This window comes from Barbatula barbatula (assembly GCF_947034865.1).
Source record: "Barbatula barbatula genome assembly, chromosome: 2".
NCBI lineage: Eukaryota > Metazoa > Chordata > Actinopteri > Cypriniformes > Nemacheilidae > Barbatula > Barbatula barbatula.
This window is the reverse complement of record NC_136767.1, coordinates 20743643-20765410: the sequence shown is the minus strand read 5'-3', so window position 1 is coordinate 20765410 and position 21768 is coordinate 20743643. Positions and strand designations below refer to the sequence as shown.

The window sequence follows — 21768 nt, the reverse complement described above, 5'->3', positions numbered from 1 at the left end:
TCTGTTTAAAATGAATGCGTCGTCCACGTGACCACACAACTCGCGCTGCACCATCAAAATACACCCGCAGTGCATGCGGGTATGACATCAATTACGTATGGGTAAAGTCCACTACGTCATCGCGCTACAGACTGCACGCACGCACAGCCGGCTGGAAAGTTTTAACATTTTAAACACCGCCACCGATTGACATAAACACTGCACAGCTTTGATAACATTTAGTCATGCCTTAATTAAGATATCGATACTTTATATGAAATATCGATACCTAAACAGTAGCTTTCGAGTATCGATATATCGATACTATAGCATCGATGTGCACATCCCTAACCAAGATTAGAGCAGTGCACCACTTTTTACCTTTTACCTCAGAGCGGAGTGCGAGTGCAGTATGGCGGCGCCGGCGACGTTGAATATCAATAATGTAGTCGTGGGAGTTAATCTTGCCCCAAATTCAGTAAAATCTCTACACCTGTATCCATTCGAAAGAAGAACATTAGCGGAAAAACTAATTGTAAAAGAACTCGGACCAGACAAGCCAGAAGTGAATATAACGCAAAAGGCGCGAGAAAAGGAGAAAACCTACAAGAGAACCTTTTCCCGAGGTTGGTTCGATCGAAAGGTTTGGCTTACTAGCTGCGGTTACGCCAATGCAATCTTTTGCTTCCCTTGCTTACTGTTTAAAACAAGTGCTTGTGATAGCTCGTGGACACAGACAGGGGTGACAGACCTGAAACATATGTCAGAACGCATTAAGAAACATGAACGGGCAAGAGTGCATATGGACAACTCTGTGAAGCTAGCCATGCTAGGCCGAATTAGTATAGCCACACAGCTAGATGAGGGACACCGCATTGCCATAAGAAGGCACAACGAGGAGGTGGACAGGAATCGGCATATTTTGTCAAAGATCATTGATGCCGTGAAATGTTGTGGTGCCTTTGAACTTGCTTTGCGTGGTCACGATGAGAGTGACGCATCAGAAAACCCTGGCATTTTCCTGGGTCTAATTGATCTTATGGCCTCAATCGACCGTGAGTTGGAGGTGCACCTGGAGAACGCCACTGTTTTTAAAGGCACTTCGAAGACCGTGCAAAATGAACTGTTAGACTGCGCATGTTGTCAGTTCTCAGAGACCGCATTCTGGAAGAGGTGAAACAGTCGGACTATATTGCCATTCAGGCAGACGAGACAACCGACATCTGCACTCATTGTCAGCTTGTGCTTGTGCTACGGTACATAGATGGCCACAACAACATTCAACAACGTTTTTTTGAGTTTATCGCGCTTCCAAATGCGACCGCTGATACGATTGCCACTGCATTATTGGAAAGGCTGAGCACCATCCTTCCTGCGGGACAAGAGAGAAAATTAATTGCCCAGGCCTATGATGGTGCCGCAGTGATGAGGGGTGCTACAGGTGGAGTGCAGCGTATAGTGCAAGACGTCTACGGGAGTGCATACTACGTTCACTGTTATGCGCATCAGTTGAACCTCATTATGCAGCAGGCAACATCCCACATCCCAATGATCGGGCAGTTTTTTTCAGACATTGGGGGGTTTTCTACATTTTTTTCCAAGTCATTCAAACGAACGGCAGTGCTGGATGAAGTGGTGGCACACAGACTTCCAGGAGCTTCAACAACGCGATGGAACTTCCACAGTCGTGCTGTTAACACAGTTTACGAGCACAAAGATGAACTGGTTAAGTGCTTCCAAACCATTCGAGACAGAGGAGACTTTGATGCCATATCGAAGAGAGAGGCCGGGGGTTGTATGAGAATGTTGGAAGATGAGGTTTTCTGTTTCATCCTGGCGTTATTCCACAAAATCATGCCACATGTAGACATGCTGTTTAACCATCTGCAGAAGAGGAACATAGACTCTGTCTTCATCGCAGGGATCACCCAGAGGTTCACTCACAGCATACAGGTGATCAGGTAGGCTATGATTTTGCATATTGGCTAAAAACATGCTTATGCAGCCTAAAGAATAAAAACATAAATCCACATGGCTTAGCACAACAGAACCTATCATAAATATTACAATTTTGCCACCATGTTAGACTAGTGAATTTATTTGTGATGAATCTAGATAACATTGACTAGGCCCAACACAACAATAGCACATATTTTAATACAGGTTTATTAAAATTATGTTTATATCTCCAGCAAGTTGGTTTCTGATACAGTAATTTCAGGGTGGACAGTGACTTGTGAAACTTATTTTGGATCAGGGACTCCGTTCCTTCTCTAGTTGAGGATGAGGAGTATAGGGGACCCGTACAGGAACCACCCCCGAAGAGACGGAGGGCAATGGGAGAAGAAACGCAACAGCATCTGGCAATAGAGGTAAGCAGTAATAGAAATTCTGTTTCTGTATTCTATAGCCTATATGTATTTGTGTTTGTTTGCACATTTTTGTATTCTGAATTGTCAAATCTATCTACTTTTTTTTCACATTTGTGATTTTATTAATTAGTGCTATATGGTGTGTATGTGTGAGTGAGTGAGCGAGAGAGAGAGTGATAGAGACCGCCAATAAAGCGAGTGAGTGAGTGAGTGATAGAGACCGCCAATAGAGCGAGCGAGCGAGCGAGTGAGTGAGTGAGAGCTAGTGTCTGTATTGTAATTAATAAAACTTACTTGCTCATAACAAAATTGTAACTGCTATGAATATGCTGATTTTGTTGTATTGTTGAACTGAGAAATGTGAAAACTTAATGTTTTCTGTGCTTACTCTTCTACAATTATGTCTAATTTCATAGGTGTGTGATACCATTATGAGCCATGCCAAGGAGAGGTTTTCTTTCACCAATCATCTCATCAGTGCCACTCTGTTGCAAGGAGACTTGTTCCCACAACACAGCAGAAAGTTCCCAGATTCAGCACTAGGAACCACGGTGGAAGCCTATCCCATGTTGGACAAAGCCAGACTTAAAACAGAACTGTCCCTTATCTATGAAAATGAGGACTTCCAGGGTTGCAGTGGTGCACTGGCTCTCTTTCAGGTTGTAATGGAAAATAACCTTCAAGACACATTCACTGAAACTGTAAGTCTTCTCAAGATCCTCATCACCACCACACCAATGACAACAGCAGAATCAGAGAGGTGCTTCTCTACTTTAAAGAGGATCAAAACGTTCCTTAGGAACACTATGGCACAAGATCGCCTCAACGCTCTGGCTATGCTCTCTATAGAGAAGAAACTCACACGGGACATTCCAGATTTCAACACAAGGGTCATTGAGAGATTTGCCACTCAGAAAGATAGACGAGCAAAGTTCCTGTACAAATAAGAGTTCTCCATCCCCTTCACTCACTCACCCCGTTCAATTAATATTGTCTTTTTAGACCATTGGTATTGACTGGTTTGAGTTCTTTTATTGGTATAGGCAAGGGACATGGACTAAAATGCACCAGAATGCAGGAAATCACATCTATGAAATTAAAAAATTTCTGGGGGAGGATCCCCCCAGATGCCCACACACACACACAAACAGCCCCACCTAAAATATTTTTCACCAGCCGCCACTGGTGACAGGTCTGCACGCGCAGCTCACTGCATCACAAGCCTTGCTGTCTTTGATCTCATGCGCCTATTTGACACTTAAGCATTCTTGTTGTATTGCCAAAAATGCAAGTTTTTACTGCAACATTGCATGTAAACACGTTCGTGCAGAACACCTGTTTTGGCAGATATCCATAAATCAGGACAGGGAAACACCACTCCCACAATCCGACAATGTGTCTATTATTCTATTCTCTTGAGGCGTATTCTCCTCCCCTCGCAGTGACAAAGATTGTTGCATTATACACCAGGGAATGTTATTCTAACTGTCAACGTCTGTGACACCCAGACAGAAAGTAAGAGTCCCCGGCATGGAGGAGAGAGCGTGGCGGAGGTCCTGCGGGCTCACGGGGTCAAATTCGTCTTTACGTTGGTGGGAGGACACATCTCGCCCATCCTGGTGGCCTGTGAGAAACTGGGCATCCGCATCGTCGACACGCGGCACGAGGCCACGGCTGTGTTTGCAGCCGATGCCGTGGCGAGACTTTCCGGTAAGAACAAATCTAAGAAAGCAAGAGGGTCCTTCGTGTTGCATGAGGATGTTAGATGGTGATAATCTAGTGTTTTGCCCCTGTAGGCACAGTGGGTGTGGCTGCAGTCACGGCCGGACCTGGACTGACCAACACTGTCACTGCGGTGAAGAACGCTCAGATGGCCGAATCTCCTCTGCTTCTTATCGGTGGTGCAGCTGCTACTCTACTGCAGGTCAGAAAGTTACTTCAAGGTGCACTTTACATACTCTCTGCTCAGCCTGGCGTGCTGGAACACCTCTGCCTTATCTGTTCCTCATATCGCTATTGGTGTGAGATTATATCAGGTAACTGTCCGTCACAGAGGTAACCCCCTGACCGCAACAGTGAGGCTCTGAAAGTAGAAATCATTTTATGAATTTAATTCTAAAACTTGAATATAACATTTCATGCGCAAGTTGTGAGTTTAATATTGAGTCTGTCAACAACTGTGTGTATAAGAATGCTTAACATGCTTTCTCTGCACTCATGAGATTGTGGTAGTGATGAAATTACAGGGTTTTATCTCCATGTATCTCTGACACAGTAAACTGGATGTGTATTCATCACCTCACCTCAAGGCTTATCTTAACTCTCCTGGTTCCTCCCGCCCAGTACAAGTGTACACACAGAGAGCAAATAAGTCAGCAATTACTTTTATATTATTATTGAACCGCTCTAACCGGGATCTTACGAAGCATGTTGAAGAGAAGAAACGCACTAGAAAGAAAATAACAAAGCAAATGATCTCATTTCAGTATGAACAGAAGAACAGGTGTACAGGGATGAAGCTTAAGGAACGGAGCTAAAGAAGAAACTTCAATGTTTGCTTCATTTTTTCTTAAGAATAAAATGACATGCTTTGTTTCTACTTGCCCGGTCAAGAGCTTACAGTATACTTATCTATCAAACCTTTCAGTGTAACAAGCACATCGCATTCTCATGTATATATTAACACGAAGTGTTGAGTGACATTAATGATCAATTATTGTGGAGGGATTCTTTCGCTCATAATTTAATATAGAGGAGTCTCTGACACCATTGTTTGCGCATAATATTTCCTTCTGGAAGACGTATGATGCCAAACAATAAGCTATTAAAAGTAAACTGTTAGCTAGCATTATGATGTTGTGAACACTTATTCTTGTATTATAAAGTCGTTACTTTATATTTGTCGGAATACTTGTGACATTCAATGTTTCGACTTGCTCTGAACAAGAATGTCATTATATCATCATCATTATATTCAAATGAAATTCCGCACTGCTAAAATAATTTATATTTTTGACGAAAAAGGGTTTAAGGATAAAATAAATAAGTCTATTTATCACAAAAATCTATTTATCACATATAAAAAGAGAATAGTTACTTTCACACTAAATGCTAATGATTTGTAAAAAAAAAAATTTCGGCCAATGGTCAATAATCTTTTTTACATATTTAAAGCACAATAAAATGTAAATGTTCCCCTAATTATTTTATATATTTTAATAAGTAAAATTCTGAATTTGTACATATTGTGTTACGCTGAATGACAATGTAACAGTATTTCAACCAAATTGTGACTTTATTGTCCAAGAAACTTTACGTTGTAAGTAAAAAGACATTTTACTTACATTTAATGTGCTTTCCATGGACACAAAATCACTTTATCAATTTATTTCGACCCATGTATAAAACATCTGTGAAGCTATTCTAACTTCTGATGATCTTTATGGCAAGAACATAAAACTCCTTTTTTTAAATAAAATTAGGATGTGGATATAAATATGTGAGTATTGTCCTCCTAAGAATGTGTTGTCAATCTGATCCCATAAATTCTCATTGGTGCTGAAAAGTTGCAGACATAGTATATCTTACTGTAAAATACATTTGATATGAACATTCTGTTGAGTCGTGTGTGTAACGTAGAAGAGATCCTAGCTTAAGACATTCATTGTTTATGTTAATACAGCGAACAGTAATATTTTAAGTGTGTGTCATATGTGATGGTTTTGTGATCTGTTATAAATATGAAAATCTACAATTTGTACAAGAATAACCCACCACTCTTCCTCTTGACATTCGATTTTTGTGTTTTTTAGGGTAGAGGAGCCCTGCAGGATATTGACCAGATGTCTCTCTTTAAACCCCTCTGTAAGTTCTGTGCTTCAGTGAGAACAGTGAGAGAAATCGTTCCTACTGTGAGAAAAGCATTGGCCGTGGCACAGTCTGGCACACCAGGTTATGCTGCGAATGACCATTTTTTCATTTAAACATTTATCATTTTTGTGAGTGATTGAAACATGTCACTTTTCAGACAAGTTAAGATATAGTGAATCACACTTTTTAGAGAGTACATGACCTGACTCTGTGTGCATAAGTACAGTTTGATGTGTATAACAATTTCACAGGCCCAGTGTTTATCGAGCTTCCCATAGACACGCTGTACCCTTTCCATGTGGTGGAAAAAGAGTTTGCCCCTAAAAACACTCCCAAAGGTCTTATGGGCAAAATCACTGCACGGTAAAACATTTCTCACTTTTTATTTCCTCCAATTTTCTTACGCTTTATTTCATTATTAAAGGAAAGGCAATCACTTTTACGTTGAAAGTGTTTTTGTTTGTTATCCGCCAGGTATCTTAAAAATCACTTATCTAACTTATTTGCTGGAGCTTGGGAAAACCGTGATCCCTCCCCACTTCCCGTTCACATCCCGCAGGCCACAGAGGATGAGGTGAGACCTGTCAATCATTTAATGGCCATTTGAGATGTATTATTAATTGCTTTTATGGTTGCGTCACATTAGATCTCATTTGATTCTCATCATCTTTAACATGAACCATAACAGGGCAGAATGAAACGATCTAGAAAGCTGTGACTTTTACTTCAGACATGGCAGATTAGATCTTATTTACATGACTCGGTATTCAAGTTGTTTCATTCATTTCCAGATTCAAAGATGTGTGGAACTGGTGAGCCGAGCCAAGAAACCCGTCATACTGTTGGGCAGCCAAGCAACCTTGCCGCCTACACCTGCAGATGATGTCAGGTCATTTAGCCATTCTGTCTTTACCCAGTTTGTGTCATACTCGTTCATGGAGTAGTTCATCAATCCCCTTCTGGATATTAAACCTATTGTCTTTGTGGTGCCAGTCTAGATATTTAAAGACACCCCTCCTTCATTAAACAGTAAACATTAAACATTTAATATTGACATATACTGGTTGACACCTTTACATTTTTTTAAATCATATCGTGAAAAAACCCGTTCTGCTACTTTAGACCTGCTTACTATTTATTTTTCTTTGCAATAAAGGGCATTAGAAGTATAAAATAACACTCAAAAAAATTTTTCTCAAAAAATTATATTCTCATGTGGTTCAAAACTTCTGGTTCATTTTTATGTGGAAAAGAAAATATGTTGAGAAATCATTTTGGGGCCAAGTCAATGGGGCGGTGTTGTTTGGCTACCAACAAATATCTTCTTTTGTATTCTGCAGAACAAATATTTATTTTTCTTACAAAAAAAGAGTTTAAATCTTGGTGTGAACTATCCCTTTAGGTCCGTAGTTCTCAAACGTTTTCCTTGTTGTACAGTGCATTTTCGACCCTCCCCAAAATAAAGTCGCATAATCCTAAACTAGAATTTTAAGAAACCAAAAACATATTCAGTTATACAATGCTGAAACATAAATAATTTTGGTTATTTTTCTAGTGTTTGATTGCGTGAAAAGTATGATACAAATTCCGTGTCCCCCTGGATCAATCTTGGGGCCCCCAGTTCGAGAACCACTGCTTTAGGTCCAAAGGGTTTTTATGCTCCATATGCAACCAACACAGTTACTGTATGTATTGAATAAATTGATCATATAGAATAATGCTTTAGTTGTGTAAGCATGAGCCAAAAACGGCAACAATTATTGATTTATAGCACCCGGACATGTAACTCATGGTTGAAGTTTGAACTCTCTTTTTGGATGTGTGTCTTACAGAAAGGCCCTAGAGTCTTTAGGCATTCCTTGCTTCCTGGGTGGGATGTCTCGGGGCATGCTGGGAAAGAACAGTCTACTGCACATCAGACAGAACAGGAGAGATGCCTTGAAAGATGCTGATCTTGTGCTGCTGGCGGGTGAGTAACAGCGCCATCTAGTGTCTTTTTATTTTCTATGGTTTTATACTGTTCGGAATGCTTAGAAAACTAAGCTATTCTTTTTCTAGATGTCAATACATGATTTGTTTTGGTTTGTAGGCACAGTGTGTGACTTCAGATTGGGTTATGGAAGGGTGCTGAACCGACGGAGTAAAATCATTGCAGTTAACAGAGACAGAAGTCAGCTATTGAAGAACTCGGACATGTTCTGGAAACCAACAGTGGCCATTCAAGGTGAAGAAGTGCAGTTTAATTTCTTTCCTGAATACATAATGTATAATACATTAATGAAAATAAAATTCTCTGTACTATAGTATTAACTATAGTATCTAACTAGTTTTAATTCATTAACTGTAATAGGCCTATACTTAATTGAACACCCTATACCGGAGTATCTTGACATGATCAAGATGTTTTTCAGAAAAAGGATATTGTTGCATGTATGTTCTTTGACCTGTGATGTCATATTACTAACCATGGAAATTATTTACTTGAATGTTGTTGTACCGTACAGTTCAACTACGTGTAAAATCGCTTTAAAAGAGAAGTCTGGGTCACAGTTATTTACCATTTTTGTTATTTAGTAATTTATTGTTGAGTCTTCCGTAGCACCTGTGACATTATAGGATTGCATAGTGTCCAGCAGTTGTACACTCAAGGAATACAGCAGCACTGACATTTGACTTTCTCCTATACTGTATTTGGATACAAAAGTATGAATTCGTTTTTTTCTTGTTTTCTGCTTGCAGATTATCACATCGTAGCTGATGGCTATGGGGGCAAGGGTTACCTGGTTGGGCGACAGGATGAGTCACAACTTGATGACATCATTAAAAAGGCACAGAAGGAAAGAAGAGAGCGAAAAGCCATTCTGTTAAAACCAACAGTGGCCATTCAAGGTGAAGAAGTGCAGTTTAATTTCTTTCCTGAATACATAATGTATAATACATTAATGAAAATAAAATTCTCTGTACTATAGTATTAACTATAGTATCTAACTAGTTTTAATTCATTAACTGTAATAGGCCTATACTTAATTGAACACCCTATACCGGAGTATCTTGACATTTTACTACAGTTTACTATAGTAAATATTATAGTATACTCTACTACAGTATTTTATCATTTGGGCACATCATTTACATTACACACTTACAATCTTGTGATCAATGTTTTGTAAAGAGACTGTACTTTATTGTGTATATTTATATGTATATAAAATATGTGGTCTTAAAGCACATGGGACATCTTTTGGGACCTTTTGAAGTTTAAAAAGCTCTGCACTAAATAAACTAGAATCAAAATCCATCTGTAGTGGACATGAAATGGTAAATGCGTCACATGATTTGGGAGGGGTCGTGAGATATGTAGGAAGTGGTTATCGGGCACCTGCTCACCTGTTGTGGGTCAGGAGGGGGTGAATGGGGAGTAAGTGTACTCTTTGTTGACCAGCAATTTATTTTTGCAACATGTTTGTGGAGTAATAATTGGAGTATTGGAAAGCTTTCTGTTTTTTGTATGTATGATGTCCTTTTTGATGCGTCACAAATACAGCACTCCCAGTTTAGCCGCTCAGCGGATTACAGCTACATCATATTTGTATAACTTAAGTTATAACCTGTGTATACATACAGTACATATACACTACTAAAAAAGGGGTTCTACACTGACAATTTATTTTCCAAATGTTTCAGGCGATGCTGGCTCTTTCCTCCTGCGTCTCTCTAAAGCCCTCAAGGGACACAGATGCCCAGAGGAATGGCCTCAAAGTCTGAAAGAAGGAGATTACGTCAAAGAGAAAACTAAGAGGTGAACTTTCCCCACCTTTTCTATTCTTGCTTGCATGTCAGCTTTGTCTCAGGAGACTGAATGTGTAAACCTATGACCTATAACTCCCTTTAGTTTCATCTCGCTGCCTATTTGTTTATCTCAGAGCCAAAGCAGATGAGAAGACAGAGATGCATCTGAATCCTCTGAATGTTCTGCACCGGGTGGATGAGCTTTTGAATGAGGACAGCATCATAGTGGCCGCCGGGGGAGATTTTGTCGGCAGTGCTGCTTATATCATGAGGCCGCGGGGCCCGCTGCGCTGGCTAGACCCAGGTTAGCAGGACTATCGATATTTTTTGACCTGTTTGTGAACATCTAAAGCACCGTTTTGAAGGAATTGATGATTCTGTTTTCTGCTATTCACTCCAGGAGCTTTTGGGACTCTGGGTGTTGGAGGAGGTTTTGCTCTGGGGGCCAAGCTCTGTCGACCTGACTCTGAGGTAAGACTGTAAAGAAGTTAAATTGTATTGAATGCTTTGATATTGATCTCTGTTTGACCAGAGGACCTAGCTGACCTGACTGTAGTGACATTTGCCCCAGTTATTGAAACAGCTTTTCCCACGTGGTGCGATGTGTGTGTTACAGGTTTGGATCATTTACGGTGATGGTTCCCTTGGATACAGTGTAGCTGAATTTGATACCTTTACACGCCACAAGGTGGGGAAAACACGGCCAAACCTCACATATAAATCCCTTTTATGTACTGGGGACAAAGTAGTTTACATATCTATTTAAAAGACAGGACAGGGCGTAATAGGGTTTTGGATTACATTTGATTTATTTACAAATGAATTAAAAAATCATAACATTTTTAACCCTTTCCATATGCGATCAACAGCAGATGAAGCATGTTATGTGATTGTCCCCATAGACTTATATTGTAAGTGCATAATGCATAAATGCAGTATATAAGCCAGAACGATTGTAAATGAGCTGTTTTTTCACGTCATGTCAGACACCGGTGATCGCTCTGGTCGGAAATGATGCCTGCTGGAGTCAGATCTCCAGAGAACAAGTGCCTTTGCTCGGGAGCAATGTAGCCTGTGGTCTCGCCTTCACAGGTGAGATGGTTTACTCTAATAATATTTTCAAAATGTTGTCATAAATGTAGGATTTAGCACGAGTTTGAAGTTTACAGTACACCTCCCGAGTCTTCAAAAAAATATGTGGATCAAGATGTTTTTCAGAAAAAGGATATTGTTGCATGTATGTTCTTTGACCTGTGATGTCATATTACTAACCAGGGAAATTATTTACTTGAATGTTGTTGTACCGTACAGTTCAACTACGTGTAAAATCGCTTTAAAAGAGAAGTCTGGGTCACAGTTATTTACCATTTTTGTTATTTAGTAATTTATTGTTGAGTCTTCCGTAGCACCTGTGACATTATAGGATTGCATAGTGTCCAGCAGTTGTACACTCAAGGAATACAGCAGCACTGACATTTGACTTTCTTCTATACTGTATTTGGATACAAAAGTATGAATTCGTTTTTTTCTTGTTTTCTGCTTGCAGATTATCACATCGTAGCTGATGGCTATGGGGGCAAGGGTTACCTGGTTGGGCGACAGGATGAGTCACAACTTGATGACATCATTAAAAAGGCACAGAAGGAAAGAAGAGAGCGAAAAACCATTCTGTTAAACGTTCTGATTGGGAAAACCAACTTCAGGGAGGGCTCTATCTCCGTCTAAACAGCGACACTGTGCACGATCCTGCCTAGAAACCCAAAGTTCTCTTTTATGTTTTACATTTCAATTTTATGTTTTAATTTTAAAGCCTAATTAATTTATATGCGGTGCACATTTCAGTACATTTACAGACTGACTTGTTAAAACAAAAAGAAGTTAAGTTATTGGAATGGAAGCAGAGTATCAAATGTGTGCAACAACATACCAGATTGCAGCGGTGTTGTAACTAGGACAGTTTTTAAAGTTAAATTGGGTGAAACTCAGAAAAAGGACATGTTGTGGTCATCTTTCTCTCCACCAGAAATAAGACAATATTTCGCTCAAAGAGAGCTGATGTTTAATACATTTTTACATTGTGACATTATTTTATAAGTAAGCACATACATTTACCCAATGTCTCAGTGTTGTATTGGGGAAATAAGGCTTATTTTTTTCTTGTAATACTTAACTTGACAAGTACCATGTTGTAGAATTTGTTGTACTGGCTTTAATTTATGCTTATTTTATTTATATTACGTACTGTATTACAGTATGAGAATCACCATTTAGAATAATGAGAATTATTGAAACCTCCTATACAGGACCCATAACAATGAATTTTTTTGATTAATGTACTTAAAGTAGGTCACAATGTCACAATCGCAAAAATTATTTATTTAAGAAAAATATAAGTTGTATACGGTGGCCTGGACATGTTTTTTTTCTTGAAGTTCACCCATTTCCTTAAGGAGCAGCAGTGCCTTAGTGTGTCGCTTTGGAAGATCAGAAATGTTGTGGTCCTTTCAATATTTATTTCATGTTTTCCAAGCACATTAATATATGACAATGAAGGACTGATCTGTGTGTTAGTGTGGCTGCTTGTGTGATATATGCAATAGTGTTGAATCTTTTTCATTCAACGGTGTGCCTGAAGCTGAAGACCATGACTTTGCAGTTACAGTTATTGTGCATGCTTACTGTATGACGGAATCAGTGGATCATCAAATTGAAGTTTAGAAACATGTTAGTTTTAATCTAAGTATGACCGTAAAATATATTTATAAGAACCTCTGGAAATAAGTAGTCTGTATTTTTTCAATCTGAGACCTTTCTATATCACAGTTCTTTTCCTCAGGTTTGTGATTCACAGAATCATTTAGGTATTGTTATATAATTCATCAAGATGTTTTGATTGCAATAAAATCACGAAAGACTCATAAACATCATTGAGAACAGCATCTTATTTCACGCCTTCTGATATTCAGAAGCTTCTGGGGCTTGTGAGTGGGCTCCCAGTGGAGAAGATGATTCTGGTAAAGGTTGCTGGACAACCTGGTCTCCTTGGTCCGGCCTCAAGCTGAGTCTCTGGAGCATTTGAAGAAGCCGCTTTAGGACCAAAGGCCTTAACCAGGATCGCTTTAAAGCTGATTTAGGTCATAACCACCAAATGTGGATTTATAATCCCGCTTACTTTCTCCTTCCTCCATAGCATTACACTACTGCAAAGGTATTTTCATCTTCAAATAATGTCAAATTAAAAGATAAGATGGCCAAAACTGTGACTTGAGCACTAAAGGGCAAACCACTAAATGTTTCCATATGTTAACACTAGTATTGACAAGAACCAACGAAGCCCAAAAAATCAGAGACAAGTGTGTGAACGTTTCTTAGTTTTAATTAATAAGCACTCCATCTTCTTCACACTTGATCTTCATTTTCATCCTCCGCAGCACCTTCTGTAAAGCACACAAACAAAACACTTTAGCAGAGAGTTAATGCACACATAATACACCAACATAAGCTGAACTTCTGAGCTTTGTTTTGAGCATTGCTAAATGGACTGTAACGTCACTCGCATTGTTTTTTCAGCATAAAGACTTTTTTTAAAGCCACTACACCCAGTCTGACTGCTTTGAAAAGGCTTCGTACGCTCGATATCTGAAAGGTGCTGATGAGCCGCTTCCCGCAGATCAGCGATCACATCAGGAAAGCTCTTCTCAAGTTCCTGCAGCTTGTCCACAGACAAGGAAAAAAGTGTGCAGGAACTTAAGGCACGAAGTTGAGCAGGCTGCTGTCCTCCCAAGAGCAAACTGATCTCTGCAAAGACATAACAGAGAAATCCAAATAGAAAAAACATTCAATATATAAGCAAGAAACTTAACTACAAGCCAAATACGTCATAACACTTTTATAGAGTACGGCATTTCTCCATCAAATGATGAAAACAAGTAGATCTACAGTAAGTCAACATAAAAAGTAGACTGGCGGTACAGTATATACTGTATGTATATTTTCTTTTAAATATACCAATGGCACACTTAAAGGTTTTTCGGTCGTTTTCCAAGTTGTCCGAATTATGTCTGAATTCTTTCACACATACTACCAGCTTCCTGTCAAAAGTAGGAAGTTCTTGGTAAAAATGATATGATGTGTGTCTCTGTAAAGTTCAAACTGAATTAAAGCAAGTTTCTCATACACCACCTCCAAAGTACTCTCCAGACAAGAGCTCCTGCTGGAAAGACTTGATCTCCTCGTGTACCCGTCCACGCTCGATGAAGAACATCCTGTCAGCAGGACCGTTCCGTTGGATGATGATGTCGCCTGTCTGGAAGATTTCGCACTCCAGCTTCATCAGAACGGCCTCGATCAGCGTGACATCGCCACTAGCAAACAGCCATCCCTTCATCAAGTTTGGGCACATGACTTTCATAACATCCTACAGTACGAAACATGAATGTCTTTTAGCTTTGAGCTCATGAATATGCTAATTTGCTCCTACACATGAACAAAATAAACGTTTAGAAGGTATACACATTTACACTCTTTTGATCGGTCAGTGACAACATTTGACAAAATGGTATAACTGCACACGTCAGTTCATATTTTAAAAAATCTAACTTTCTCAATTTGACAAACCTTTTTTAGCGATTCTTGCAGGAGGCCAAGACAGCTCCTTTTCTGTTGCCATCTGTAGCCTGCAATGGCACGCTTGCGCAATGCCTTGGGCAGATGTTCGAAGTTTTTCAGCTACAGATGTAACATATCAAATATGCCATTATATTATCTGACGTACCTTCAGTTCATTTAATAAAAATGAGCAAATGTTACAAAAGAGCACCTCTTTTACGTTCGCATTGCTAGCTGCAAATGTTGCTATCTGCCATGCAACAAGTGCAATAAACATCGATCCGCCAATCACAGTACTTATGATGGCGGCCCATTGTTCTTCAATACCTACAAATCAGAGAAACAGAGAAACACATCCATGCAAACGCCATTATTGCATCTTTTTACATCCTTTTTGAGTGCTGCTTGCTTTTACTAGGTTGTGGTAAGTTTTATTGTTAAGGATTTGGTCAAAGCCCTGAGTTCGTCTAAATGCAAGCATCGCTGAATTTAAGTATTTCGAATGCATGTTGGAAGTGTGACGTACGTGTCGGAGGGTCAGAAGCTCCACATAGTGTCCCGGTCATTTGGCAGAATGCACGAAAGAAAGAAGATGAGTACTTCTCTCCAATTGAGGCATTCTACGTAATTTGTCAAAAAAAGAATAAAACAGGCATTCAATTCACGTGACTTCTCACCATATTAAAAACCATGTACCATTTACCAGGAGGTGTTCTTGTGTGACCCAGCTATCAGGTGGAAATTCACCCAGCCCGGAGAGGAAAAACTGGATGCAGGCGTTCCAGTGCATAATAAGAAACAGCACCACTGCAACAAACAAGGTTCTAAAGGTTCTTCTCACTGCTACAAGCTGGATGTGTAAATCCTACAAGCACGTACGAAAACACCATGCAACCATTACAATCACACTCCATACAACAACAAAAATGTCTACTTTTGTATGCAAGAAACTGGCTATTCCTTACTTCTTCAAGTTCCAAGAAAAACCTGGTGAGTTTCGGGACACGGAGCAGACGTATCATGCTCAGAATCCTCACAAACATGAGGATCCTCATGATCTTTGAGGCCATCAGCGAGCTCGTGTCAACGTGATAGTTTTCCTGAAACAAATCAAATATGGTTTTATAGTAAGACGTCGAATAGTTGATATCATCAATGTGACTGATATTAATAAGGCCGAATAAGCAAACTCACCAAAATTATGATGAAGACATCCGCCGGAAACGCAGCCAGCAGGTCTGGAACAAACCACGAGCTTAGATAGTCTTTCTTTATCAGCTGAGGATCAAGAACGAGCACCTAGACGGAACAAAAAAGTGCGGACTGAAAATCTGTTTTGAATATAAAAACATAGACAGGTGCAGCTAAGTAAGATAATCATATTTACGTTGTTGTCATCAGTTAAACTGGACTATTTCTAAAAATGTGTGATTGGCATTATTAAGGCGTTCATCAGTAATCTGGCTAATGCAAAGGTTTAGTTTTCATTTCGTTTCTTGTTTTTCACCCAGAACGCTGTTACGGCTGGTTTCCTACCTGACCATGTTCCTTGAAGAATCCCATTCGAAAGTTTATCAAGATGTCAAAACAGAACACTATGTCTGAGATGACATTTAAAGATAACCAAATCTTGTGTGAGCTTTTGTGGATATCCTCAGAAAAGGCCATGTCCAAAGGGATGGCAAACAAGTTGAAAGATGTAAGGATGATCATGAACAGCAGGTATACATTTCTGCGGAAAAAAAAAGGCTTTGAAACACAAAATCTATTGTATGTTGCTTGGTTAGCTAATTCACTCAAAGTCCCACCGCATTCAATAATGTGTCGTTGTGTCACTCATCTTTTAGCACTGAAATAGCATCTGTAAAAGTTTTTTTCCTGTGATTATGATTTATTCATGCCTTAAAAAGGCTGAAATGTAACATTTGTACTGTATACATAGATGCTTCATTTGACGTGTGAGCAGCGTGTGCTGGTGTTGCAGAAGCAGAGCTGAAACATCAGTGATGGTTATATACTGTATGTAGTATATGCACCATCCACATCTATGCCTCACATGAAGTTGTAAACAGAGGCAGTTTCAAACAGCATTTTTTAAACCGTCTTTGGTAAATATATGGAGAAAATACTCTACAATGGATTCAAGTATTGAAATTGCACACGGTTTATCTTAAAGCGTATATAAAAACACGATTATCGATTTATCGATTGTTCAAAAGAGGGAGTTTAACTCAAATTAAATTCCTTTATGATTTTGTTTTCACATTTTCCTTCATATGCAAAAATATTTCTAGTAACAAAAAATCCAGGGCCCTTTTCCAGTGGAAGGAATGAATGCCTTTCATGATTTAACCTCCTCAAATAAGCATTAATACAAATGATTTGTACCCCGACCCCCAAAAACACAAGATTTTGGTTAAATGTGGTGGTGCATTATTAATAAAATGAGATTTTTCCGGTTACCTGGCCCGACTCCGCGGATGTATAATACAAGTCTCTTTGTCAGACGGTTCTCTGTATTTCAATGGCATCCTTCCTGTAAGCAAGTTTCAGCGAAAGGTGAAAGACGATCTCTTCTGATGCTGGTCGTGAAGCGAAGTGTACAGTTGACCGTTGCCTCCGTTGTTTTTTAAATTGCATCGAGTGAATTTGAATGATGCAGATCATCGTCATATTCATGCCGCTCCACCAGCAGCGGCTCGCCCATAGAGGGCGCTGGGGTGCCGACCTCCCTGCCAGTTTTTTATTTGTATTTAAAAAAAAAAATCTTTTAATAATCTCTCATTTTGAAAAATAATCTGTGTTAATTACATGATATTAATGGTTTTAATCTAGAATGTGTTTAGAACTCTCCAGAATGATATTTGGATGTTGGTGTAGTAGTAGTAGCCAATAGGCTGTCTTCCCTGGGCTCCAGTTCGCTCAGCCCTACAGTGCTGGAATTTAAGCCAATGGTTCCCCGGTTGCTACGCAAAAAAGTTTATATTTCGCCAATCATCGTCGTGTAATTTTAATGTTTAGGGGCTCTGAAAATATCGCCTGTAGTACCAAGATTAGTGATGGGCGATATCACATTTTTTTGATGCGATACGATACCGATATTTTTTCTTTAAATTTAAGCGATACTGATACCGATACCGATACTGCTATCATTTTTAAAGTGTATGAGAATTTTTCATTTTTATAATAGAATATAATTACAATTAAAGACAAATTACGACTTGTACTGGCCATTAATAACATATTTATTATAAAAGGTTAATTTAACAAAAAACTTAAACGTTTAAACCACATTCTTCCAAAAATTATGATGAAATAACGTAAATCCTAAAAACATTAACTGTGCATTTTTTCACTGTCATTTTAAACAGGCCATTTTTCTTGAACTGTTACACTTACGGTACATAACTATTACTGAACTGTACTGAAGTTTCCTATCGCAAACTTTCATTTGTGTGCGCGCACAAACACACTTATTTTTATTTGCCTATTTGTACCAAGTGACAAGGGATTACACGTAATAGGTTAACTAATGACCAGCTCTTTGTACCTGGATACTTTTTGCCTCCCTGGAAAGTCTCCTGTAACGTCTTTTGTCGGACAGATGAAGACTGGGCAGAGGAAGACTGGGCACGGGCAGCTTGGTTTCGTTCAACCTCTTTATAAGTTTGTAAATGTTTAAAAAGGTTGCTAGTATTATTGCTGTGTGCCACTTTTTTATCACATATATTGCATCGTGCAATATTGTAGAAAAATAGCACCACACCACGCTACTTTTCCTCTCTGCCATCGTGCCGCTCTGTTTAAAATGAATGCGTCGTCCACGTGACCACACAACTCGCGCTGCACCATCAAAATACACCCGCAGTGCATGCGGGTATGACATCAATTACGTATGGGTAAAGTCCACTACGTCATCGCGCTACAGACTGCACGCACGCACAGCCGGCTGGAAAGTTTTAACATTTTAAACACCGCCACCGATTGACATAAACACTGCACAGCTTTGATAACATTTAGTCATGCCTTAATTAAGATATCGATACTTTATATGAAATATCGATACCTAAACAGTAGCTTTCGAGTATCGATATATCGATACTATAGCATCGATGTGCACATCCCTAACCAAGATTAGAGCAGTGCACCACTTTTTACCTTTTACCTCAGAGCGGAGTGCGAGTGCAGTATGGCGGCGCCGGCGACGTTGAATATCAATAATGTAGTCGTGGGAGTTAATCTTGCCCCAAATTCAGTAAAATCTCTACACCTGTATCCATTCGAAAGAAGAACATTAGCGGAAAAACTAATTGTAAAAGAACTCGGACCAGACAAGCCAGAAGTGAATATAACGCAAAAGGCGCGAGAAAAGGAGAAAACCTACAAGAGAACCTTTTCCCGAGGTTGGTTCGATCGAAAGGTTTGGCTTACTAGCTGTGGTTACTGTGGGGATTTTAATGTGTTTTAGAAGTGCTATTACATTTAATATGTTTCATATGCATTATTACTTTTATTCATTCATATGCTTCATATGCAGTATTATTCTATATGCATCATTACTTTTAGAAGTGTTTTATTATTCTATTACTTGCGTACAATAACCCTTAACCTCAAATAATGTGTTGGAGTTAACCATGAAAAGTTAAGGGCTGATACTGTGTACTTGAAAGAGGAAGTGTGGGTGTCAAAAGGGGAAGTTGCAGGAGACAGCTGAGGTCTCAGAATATATGCATGCAACTGAAACGCCAAAAAAGGAGAAAATGTACACACACACACATATTCCATTGTCTGACCTTTTAAACTATGTTGTTGCTGGGTAGAATTGGGCTGTGTAGGTTGTCATTTAATGTTTTGCAGACATTCTGAGAACGATGGGGTGAGAGCTGATTGGACTAATACCAGGCAACACGTCACCGGTCCACAGAGAAGATAGACGGCGTGAAATAACTATAAATATGATGCGGAACTGTTTTCCGGGGTTGTTTTCTGTAAAGACACTTTGTCTAAGGCAACCCAACGGCTGTTGTATTTTTTGAATCTTCTGATCAATAAACTTCAAGATTTACTTTGACTGGCCTCCCTCCAATTTTGAACACGCAGGGACACTTTAGAATGTCCTACATTACGCCAATGCAATCTTTTGCTTCCCTTGCTTACTGTTTAAAACAAGTGCTTGTGATAGCTCGTGGACACAGACAGGGGTGACAGACCTGAAACATATGTCAGAACGCATTAAGAAACATGAACGGGCAAGAGTGCATATGGACAACTCTGTGAAGCTAGCCATGCTAGGCCGAATTAGTATAGCCACACAGCTAGATGAGGGACACCGCATTGCCATAAGAAGGCACAACGAGGAGGTGGACAGGAATCGGCATATTTTGTCAAAGATCATTGATGCCGTGAAATTTTGTGGTGCCTTTGAACTTGCTTTGCGTGGTCACGATGAGAGTGACGCATCAGAAAACCCTGGCATTTTCCTGGGTCTAATTGATCTTATGGCCTCAATCGACCGTGAGTTGGAGGTGCACCTGGAGAACGCCACTGTTTTTAAAGGCACTTCGAAGACCGTGCAAAATGAACTGTTAGACTGCGCATGTTGTCAGTTCTCAGAGACCGCATTCTGGAAGAGGTGAAACAGTCGGACTATATTGCCATTCAGGCAGACGAGACAACCGACATCTGCACTCATTGTCAGCTTGTGTTTGTGCTACGGTACATAGATGGCCACAACAACATTCAAGAACGTTTTTTTGAGTTTATCGCGCTTCCAAATGCGACCGCTGATACGATTGCCACTGCATTATTGGAAAGGCTGAGCACCATCCTTCCTGCGGGACAAGAGAGAAAATTAATTGCCCAGGCCTATGATGGTGCCGCAGTGATGAGGGGTGCTACAGGTGGAGTGCAGCGTATAGTGCAAGACGTCTACGGGAGTGCATACTACGTTCACTGTTATGCGCATCAGTTGAACCTCATTATGCAGCAGGCAACATCCCACATCCCAAAGATCGGGCAGTTTTTTTCAGACATTGGGGGGTTTTCAAAATTTTTTTCAAGTCATTCAAACGAACGGCAGTGCTGGATGAAGTGGTGGCACACAGACTTCCAGGAGCTTCAACAACGCGATGGAACTTCCACAGTCGTGCTGTTAACACAGTTTACGAGCACAAAGATGAACTGGTTAAGTGCTTCCAAACCATTCGAGACAGAGGAGACTTTGATGCCATATCGAAGAGAGAGGCCGGGGGTTGTATGAGAATGTTGGAAGATGAGGTTTTCTGTTTCATCCTGGCGTTATTCCACAAAATCATGCCACATGTAGACATGCTGTTTAACCATCTGCAGAAGAGGAACATAGACTCTGTCTTCATCGCAGGGATCACCCAGAGGTTCACTCACAGCATACAGGTGATCAGGTAGGCTATGATTTTGCATATTGGCTAAAAACATGCTTATGCAGCCTAAACAATAAAAACATAAATCCACATGGCTTAGCACAACAGAACCTATCATAAATATTACAATTTCGCCACTATGTTAGACTAGTGAATTTATTTGTGATGAATCTAGATAACATTGACTAGGCCCAACACAACAATAGCACATATTTTAATACAGGTTTATTAAAATTATGTTTATATCTCCAGCAAGTTGGTTTCTGATACAGTAATTTCAGGGTGGACAGTGACTTGTGAAACTTATTTTGGATCAGGGACTCCGTTCCTTCTCTAGTTGAGGATGAGGAGTATAGGGGACCCGTACAGGAACCACCCCCGAAGAGACGGAGGGCAATGGGAGAAGAAACGCAACAGCATCTGGCAATAGAGGTAAGCAGTAATAGAAATTCTGTTTCTGTATTCTATAGCCTATATGTATTTGTGTTTGTTTGCATATTTTTGTATTCTGAATTGTCAAATCTATCTACTTTTTTTTCACATTTGTGATTTTATTAATTAGTGCTATATGGTTTGTATGTGTGAGTGAGCGAGAGAGAGAGTGATAGAGACCGCCAATAAAGCGAGTGAGTGAGTGAGTGATAGAGACCGCCAATAGAGCGAGTGAGTGAGTGAGTGATAGAGACCGCCAATAGAGCGAGTGAGTGAGTGAGTGAGTGAGTGATAGAGACCGCCAATAGAGCGAGCGAGCG

General features: G+C 39.8%; 1 protein-coding gene across 1 annotated transcript; it reads left to right on the top strand.

Annotated features, from left to right (window-relative positions):
• Positions 1–1500: 1500 nt before the first annotated feature.
• LOC306902681 (2-hydroxyacyl-CoA lyase 2-like) lies at positions 1501–11735 on the top strand (the record flags this gene model as incomplete). Its single annotated transcript, XM_079471447.1, has 15 exons — positions 1501–1509; positions 3860–4061; positions 4148–4275; positions 6164–6302; positions 6473–6584; positions 6696–6795; positions 7013–7110; positions 8054–8190; positions 8311–8445; positions 9906–10020; positions 10145–10314; positions 10411–10481; positions 10627–10698; positions 10997–11102; positions 11557–11735. 15 exons carry the CDS (start codon positions 1501–1503, stop codon positions 11733–11735), a joined length of 1773 nt encoding a protein of 590 aa, XP_079327573.1.
• Between the last annotated feature and the right edge of the window lie 10033 nt (positions 11736–21768).